General features: G+C 54.9%; 1 protein-coding gene across 1 annotated transcript; it reads left to right on the top strand.

Moving 5' to 3' along the window:
- The first annotated feature begins 2,368 nt into the window (after positions 1-2,368).
- On the top strand, positions 2,369-7,614 carry LOC132569035 (mitochondrial disaggregase-like). The gene is made up of 3 exons (XM_060235219.1): positions 2,369-2,496; positions 4,437-4,541; positions 7,283-7,614. The coding sequence occupies exons 2-3, from the start codon at positions 4,482-4,484 to the stop codon at positions 7,535-7,537; spliced, it is 315 nt and encodes a 104-aa protein (XP_060091202.1). The 5' UTR covers positions 2,369-2,496; positions 4,437-4,481; the 3' UTR covers positions 7,538-7,614.
- The last annotated feature ends 528 nt before the right edge of the window (positions 7,615-8,142 follow it).

Genomic DNA, 8,142 nt, shown 5'->3' with positions numbered 1-8,142 from the left:
AGATGTCCCGACAAGATCACATTCTCCAAGGCAGTTCAAGGGGAGAGACGTCATGGCGCCCGGCCCCAGCAGGAAGGGACGGAGGGTCTGTCGATCACCTCCCCGCCTACCTTCTGCTCCCGGAAGGCAGAACGGTCCAGGGTTCATTCCAGGACCATCCGCTTAAGGGGGGGAGGGGTGGAAGCTCTCTGCATGGACTGGAGAGCCTGCTGCAGATGGAGTTTGGGTTTGAATGGGGAGGGAACTCCAATTTTGTCCCAAGCAAGCTGCCGGGATGGAAAAAACTCTTGCATCTTACCACGGGTTAATCAAGGTGAGTCTTGAGAGAGCTCAGAAATGCAGCCTGCCAGAGACACGCCCGCTTGTTTGGTGTAGCCACTTTGGTGTAGTGGTTGAGTGTGCAGACTCTTATTTGGGAGAACCAGGTTTGATTCCCCACTCCTCCACTTACAGCTGCTGGGATGGCCTTGGGTCAGCCATAGCTGTCGCAAGAGTTGTCCTTGAAAGGGCAGCTTCTGTCAGAGCTCTCTCAGCCCCACCTACCTCACAGGGGTGTCTCTTGTGGGGGGAGGAAGATATAGGAGATTGTAAGCTGCTCTCTGATTCAGAGAGAAGGGCAGGGTATAAATCTGCAGAATTCTTCTTCTTCCAGGGGGAATTTTTTCCCCAGCTAGGAGAGCATTCAAAGTCACAGAAGCCCTGGCAGGAAACAGAATTGGCAACCTCCCCACTCCCCCCCCCCCAGCCCCTCCGCACACACACTTTCTTTAGATGTTTCCTAAGGCAGATTTGCTCCATTGAAACTGGATGACAAAGGAAGTGCATTGCTAATCAGGCCTTTAAATCCTCTTGAGTGAAAGTGTTTGTGGTGAACATGCAACAGAGTTGTCCTTGAAAGAGCAGCTTTTGTCGGAGCTCTCTCAGCCCCAACTACCTCCCAGGGTGTCTGTTGTGGAGGGATATAGGAGATAGTAAGCCGCTCTGAGTCTCTGATTCAAAGAGAAGGGTGGGGTATAAATCTGCAGTCTTCTTCCACTTGCACCTGCTGGAATGGCCTTGGGTCAGCCATAGCAGGAGTTGTCCTTGAAGGGCAGCTTCTAAGAGAGCTCTCTCAGCTGCACCCACCTCACAGGGTGTCTGTTGTGGGGGGAGAAGGGAAAGGAGATTGTGAGCTGCTCTGACTGGGACAGGCCAGGCGAGCCTGATATCGGAAGCTAAGGAGAGCCAGCCCTGGTCGGTTCTTAGATGAGGGACCAGCAAGGACATCCAGGGTTGCTACGCAGAGGAAGGCAAAGGCAAAAGACCTTCTGCAGGCCATTGGATGCTGTTCCACTGAGCCACAGTCCCTCTCTCCTTATGAACACCATAAAAGGCCAGCTTTCCGCGACAGTAAGAGAGAAATTCTGCAGTGAAAAGCTATCTAGCAAGGTTTCCTTGAGAGAGAGAAAGAGCCAGTCTGGTGTAGTGCTTAAGTGCACGGATTCTTATCTGGGAGAACCGGGTTTGATTCCCCACTCCTCCCCTTGCAGCTGCTGGAATGGCCTTGGGTCAGCCAGAGCTCTCTTATCTGGGAGAACCCGGTTTGATTCCCCACTCCTCCACTTGCAGCTGCTGGAATGGCCTTGGGTCAGCCAGAGCTCTCTTCTCTGCGAGAACCCGGTTTGATTCCCACTCCTCCACTTGCAGCTGCTGGAATGGCCTTGGGTCAGCCAGAGCTCTCTTCTCTGCGAGAACCCGGTTTGATTCCCCACTCCTCCACTTGCAGCTGCTGGAATGGCCTTGGGTCAGCCAGAGCTATCGCATGAGTTTCCTTGAAAGGGCAGGTTCTGTCAGAGCTCTCCCGGCCCCACCCACCTCACAGGATGTCTGTTGTTGCTGGGGGGGGGAGGTAAAGGAGATTGTGAGCCGCTCTGAGACTCTTGAGATTGAGAGTATAGGGTGGGATATAAATCCAGTATCATTTCCTTCTACTAGGAAATAAACTGACCAGTTGTGCTCTTTCCATCTGCTTCCCCTGGTTTGAATTTGTCTACCAGGAACAGTGGATTTTGGGGGTTCCCGGCCCCCTTTCCCAGCCTCTGTCCTTTTCCAGTTTGGTGTAGTAGTTAAGTGTGTGGACTCTTATCTGGGAGAGCCAGGTTTGATTCCCCACTCCTCCACCTGCAGCTGCTGGAATGGCCTTGGGTCAGCCAGAGCTCTGGCAGAGGTTGTCCTTGAAAGGGCAGCTTCTGCCAGAGCTCTCTCAGTCCCATCCACCTCAGAGGGTGTCTGTTGTGGGGGAGGAAGGTAAAGGAGATTGTGAGCCGCTCTGAGACTCTTCGGAGTGGATGGCGGGATATAAATCTAATATCTTCTTCCTCCCCCCCCCCCCCCAGGCTCACTTCCGAAGGGGACGAATTCCTCGGCAGGATCAACGAAATCGTCTACTTCCTCCCCTTCTGCCACTCGGAGCTCATCCAGCTGGTCAACAAGGAGCTCAGCTTCTGGGCAAAGAGGGTCAGTGAAGCAGGAGCCCCCAAGGGTGGGCGTCCCTTTGTGCATGAGCTCAGCAGCCAGCAGTTGCAGAAGAGGCCACCTCCCTGCTAGGGAACAGGAGGAAAGAGGCTGGAAAGGAAACAGCCAGTATTATCGTAGAATCACAGAGTTGGAAGGTGCCCTAGAGACCATCTTAGAACATAAGAGAAGCCATGTTGGATCAGGCCAATGGCCCCTCCAGTCCAACACTCTGTGTCACATAAGAACATAAGAGAAGCCCTGTTGGATCAGGCCAATGGCCCATCCAGTCCAACACTCTGTGTCACATAAGAACATAAGAGAAGCCCTGTTGGATCAGGCCAATGGCCCCTCCATTCCAACACTCTGTGTCACATAAGACCATAAGAGAAGCCCTGTTGGATCAGGCCAGTGGCCCCTCCAGTCCAACACTCTGTGTCACATAAGAACATAAGAGAAGCCCTGTTGGATCAGGCCAGTGGCCCCTCCATTCCAACACTCTGTGTCACATAAGAACATAAGAGAAGCCCTGTTGGATCAGGCCAGTGGCCCCTCCATTCCAACACTCTGTGTCACATAAGAACATAAGAGAAGCCCTGTTGGATCAGGCCAGTGGCCCCTCCATTCCAACACTCTGTGTCACATAAGACCATAAGAGAAGCCCTGTTGGATCAGGCCAGTGGCCCCTCCAGTCCAACACTCTGTGTCACATAAGAACATAAGAGAAGCCCAGTTGGATCAGGCCAATGGCCCCCTCCATTCCAACACTCTGTGTCACATAAGACCATAAGAGAAGCCCTGTTGGATCAAGCCAATGGCCCCTCCAGTCCACCACTCTGTGTCACATAAGAACATAAGAGAAGCCCTGTTGGATCAGGCCAGTGGCCCCTCCATTCCAACACTCTGTGTCACAGAAGAACATAAGAGAAGCCCTTTTGGATCAGGCCAGTGGCCCCTCCAGTCCAACATTCTGTGTCACATAAGAACATCAGAGAAGCCCTGTTGGATCAGGCCAGTGGCCCCTCCAGTCCAACATTCTGTGTCACATAAGAACATAAGAGAAGCCCTTTTGGATCAGGCCAGTGGCCCCTCCAGTCCAACACTCTGTGTCACATAAGAACATAAGAGAAGCCCTGTTGGATCAGGCCAGTGGCCCCTCCATTCCAACACTCTGTGTCACAGAAGAACATAAGAGAAGCCCTGTTGGATCAGGCCAGAAGCCCTCCAGTCCAACACTCTGTGTCACAGAAGAACATAAGAGAAGCCCTGTTGGATCAGGCCAGTGGCCCCTGCATTCCAACACTCTGTGTCACAGAAGAACATAAGAGAAGCCCTGTTGGATCAGGCCAGAAGCCCCTCCAGTCCAACACTCTGTGTCACAGAAGAACATAAGAGAAGCCCTGTTGGATCAGGCCAGTGGCCCCTGCATTCCAACACTCTGTGTCACAGAAGAACATAAGAGAAGCCCTCGGCCTCTCTGCCCTGTTGTTGGCCCTCCAGAGGAACTGGTTGGCCACTGTGTGAGACAGGAGGCTGGACTAGATGGACCCTCCCTGGTCTGACCCAGCAGGGCTCTTCTGAGGTTCTCCTCAGGGATGTTCTTCTGAGGTTTGCACACTGCTAAAGTTCTGCTGCAGCCTCCATGGAAATGCAGTTCTTGTCACCGTAATAATAATCTCAAAAAGGATTTTATAGTGCTGTAAATACTCAGGCGAAGAGGCAAGCAAAATGCGCAAATTACTGGAGCCCCTCTCCTAGAGACGTGGGGCATGGCTTCTCCCAGTGCAAAGCCTCCCTAATTTCGCCTTCTGGGGGGGGGGGCGTAATAACAGGGGTGGATTCTAATCTTGAGATAGGAAGTTCACCGGCTCGCTTGCAGCCGCTCCAACAGAGCCGAAGGGACTGAGAGCTGAATCGCAGGCTGCCTCTCTCTCCCCCTGCAGGCCAAGGCGAGGCATAACATCACTTTGCTTTGGGACCGCGAAGTCATGGATGTCCTGGCAGACGGTTACAACCTGCACTATGGGGCCCGCTCCATCAAGCACGAGGTCAGTTTCTCTCCCGCGCTGGTTGGGCCAAAGGCGCTAGGAAGGAAAGCTACAAGGCTGCACCGACACACACACACCCCCGCCCCATCACAAGCCTGGGAGCTCCAAACTGGGAAAGGGAGGAAGGAAGGAAGGCTGGGAGCTTGAAACTGGGGAAGGGAGGAAGGAAAGCAAGAGGGAAGGAAGGCTGGCAGTTCCAAACTGGGAAAGGGAGGAAGGAAGGAAGGCTGGGAGCTTCAAACTGGGGAAGGAAGGAAGGAAGGAAGGAAGGAAGGAAGGAAGGAAGGAAGGAAGGAAGGAAGGAAGGAAGGAAGGAAGGAAGGAAGGAAGGAAAATAGATGGGGAGGGAGCCGGCTTGGCTTGGAGAAGTGATTTAAAAGAAAACAAGAAGAAGAAGTACATTGAATTTATATCCCGCCCTCCACTCAGAGTCTCAGAGTGGCTCAAAATGTCCTTTATCTCCTTTCCCTTCCTCCCCCACAACAGACACCCTGTGAGGTGGGTGGAGCTGAGAGGGCTCTCCCAGCAGCTGCCCTTTCAAGGACAACCTCTGCCAGAGCTATGGCTGACTCAAGGCCATTCCAGCAGCTGCAAGTGGAAGAAGAAGACTGCAGATTTATACCCTGCCCTTCTCTCTGAATCAGAGACTCAGAGCGGCTTACAATCTCCTATATCTTCATCCCCCACAACAGACACCCTGTGAGCTAGGTGGGCTGAGAGAGCTCTGGCAGATGCTCTTTCAAAAACTCCTGCAAGAGCTCTGGCTGACCCAAGGCCATTCTAGCAGGTGCAAGTGGAGGAGTGGGGAATCAAGCCCGGTTCTCCCAGATAAGAGTCCACACACTTAACCACTACACCCAACTGGCTCTCGTGCTTTCCTTTCCACAGCCACAGAGGCCATGGTGACCCCAGAGCTCGGTTTCTCTTCTTTTCCCGACCCTCCCACCACCAGAGCCAGTTTGGTGTAGTGGTTAAGTGTGCAGACTCTTATCTGGGAGAACCAGGTTTGATTCCCCACTCCTCCACTTGCACCTGCTAGCACGGCTCATAGCAATAGCTCTGGCAGAGGTTGTCCTTGAAAGGGCAGCTGCTGTGAGAGCCCTCTCAGCCCCACCCAACTCACAGGGTGTCTGTTGTGGGGGACGAAGGGAAAGGAGATTGTGAGCCGCTCTGAGACTCTGTCCTTGAAAGGGCAGCTTCTGGGAGAGCTCTCTCAGCCCCATCCACCTCACAGGGTGTCTGTTGTGGGGTAGGAAGGGAAAGGAGATTGTAGGCCGCTCTGAGCCTCTGTCCTTGAAAGGGCAGCTGCTGGGAGAGCTCTCTCAGCCCCACCCACCTCACAGGGTGCCTCTTGTGGGGGAGGAGGGGAAAGTAGATTGGAAGTCATTCTGAGACTCTGTCCTTGAAAGGGCAGCTTCTGGGAGAGCTCTCTCCGCCCCACCCACCTCACAGGGTGTCTTGTGGGGGGAGGATGGGAAAGAAGATTGTAGGCCGCTATGAGTCTCTGTCCTTGGAAGGGCAGCTTCTGGGAGAGCTCTCTCAGCCCCACACACCTCACAGGGTGTCTGTTGTGGGGGAGGAAGGGAAAGGAGATTGTAGGCTGCTCTGAGCCTCTGTCCTTGAAAGGGAAGCTGCTGTGAGAGCCCTCTCAGCCCCACCCACCTCACAGGGTGTCTGTTGTGGGGGAGGAAGGTAAAAGAGATTGTGAGCCGCTCTAAGACTCTTCGGAGCGGAGGGCGAGATATAAATCCAATAACTTCATCTACCTCACAGGGTGTCTGTTGTGGGGGGGGGGGGAAGGTAAAGGAGATTGTGAGCCCCTCTGAGACTCTTCGGAGTGGAGGGCGGGATATAAATCCAATATCTTCATCTACCTCACAGGGTGTCTGTTGTGGGGGACGAAGGGAAAGGAGATTGTGAGCCGCTCTGAGACTCTGTCCTTGAAAGGGCAGCTTCTGGGAGAGCTCTCTCAGCCCCACCCACCTCACAGGGTGTCTGTTGTGGGGTAGGAAGGGAAAGGAGATTGTAGGCTGCTCTGAGCCTCTGTCCTTGAAAGGGCAGCTGCTGGGAGAGCTCTCTCAGCCCCACCCACCTCAAAGGGTGCCTCTTGTGGGGGAGGAGGGGAAAGTAGATTGGAAGTCATTCTGAGCCTCTGTCCTTGAAAGGGCAGCTTCTGGGAGAGCTCTCTCAGCCCCACCCACCTCACAGGGTGTCTTGTGGGGGGAGGATGGGAAAGAAGATTGTAGGCCGCTATGAGTCTCTGTCCTTGGAAGGGCAGCTTCTGGGAGAGCTCTCTCAGCCCCACACACCTCACAGGGTGTCTGTTGTGGGGGAGGAAGGGAAAGGAGATTTTAGGCTGCTCTGAGCCTCTGTCCTTGAAAGGGAAGTTGCTGTGAGAGTCCTCTCAGCCCCACCCACCTCACAGGGTGTCTGTTGTGGGGGAGGAAGGTAAAAGAGATTGTGAGCCGCTCTAAGACTCTTCGGAGCGGAGGGCGAGATATAAATCCAATAACTTCATCTACCTCACAGGGTGTCTGTTGTGGGGGGCGGGAAGGTAAAGGAGATTGTGAGCCCCTCTGAGACTCTTCGGAGTGGAGGGCGGGATATAAATCCAATATCTTCATCTACCTCACAGGGTGTCTGTTGGGGGGGGGGATGTAAAGGAGTTTGTGAGCCACTCTGAGACTCTTCGGAGTGGAGGGTGGGATATAAATATCATCTTCTTCTTCTTCTCCCCGCAGGTCGAGCGCCGGGTGGTGAACCAGCTGGCCGCCGCCTACGAGCAGGAGCTCCTGCCGCGCGGCTGCACCTTGCGGATCATCGTGGACGACTCGGACAAGCGCCTCCTGAAGGCCAGTGACAGTCCCCCGGCCAAGGAGGGCTGCCAGAAGAAAGGGCCGACCTTGCGGCTGGAGATCGTGGAGAAGGACAGCAAGGGCCGGAGGCTGGACATTCAAGCCCCGCTGACCCCGGAGGAGATGTCCTTTTCCTCGTAGGCGGGCTTCCCTTCCCCGGGGGAGGGGGGCAGTCGCTGCTAAAGCTTTAGGTTGTAATAAAGCAATCATGAGAGGTGGGTGAGCGAGTCCGGAAGGTGGTGTGGGATGCCAGCGGGAGCAGATACGGTGGCTGCCTCGGGGCAGGAGGGATCGTTGGCGTGGTGAGAGTCTCCACGTGGAGAAGGGGCGTGGGCAGGCCTCGGATTCAGCAGGAGCTCCCAGGATCCCAGCTCCTGAACCTTTCTGAGGGTTCCCCCTCCTCCTCCCCACCTCCCTTGTCCCTTGAATAGGAGGTGCAGCTGCAGAACAATCCCTGGACGAGGAGAACAGGCAGCCAGCCAGCCACCAGGGGCTTTGCCACGCCCCCAGCAGCCCTCATTAACCCCTGGAGAAGCCCGCGCCACCCTTTCTCCACTTACGTGATTTTGGGTGGGGGGTGGCTTGCTGGCCTTTTGACTGGGGGGAGCCCAGGAGAGCCCCAGGTGAGTGAGGCCTGCTTGGGCTGGCTGGATCTCTAGCCAGCTGAAGCAGGCCTCGCTTGCCCGGGGCTCTCCTTTCTTGCATCGGATCGCTTTTGGCTGGTGGGGGGGTGTGGGCAGCGTATG

Source organism: Heteronotia binoei, chromosome 3, assembly GCF_032191835.1.
Source record: "Heteronotia binoei isolate CCM8104 ecotype False Entrance Well chromosome 3, APGP_CSIRO_Hbin_v1, whole genome shotgun sequence".
Taxonomy (NCBI): domain Eukaryota; kingdom Metazoa; phylum Chordata; class Lepidosauria; order Squamata; family Gekkonidae; genus Heteronotia; species Heteronotia binoei.
Note: the sequence above shows the minus strand (reverse complement) of the source record. Positions and strands in the feature narration are given on the sequence as shown.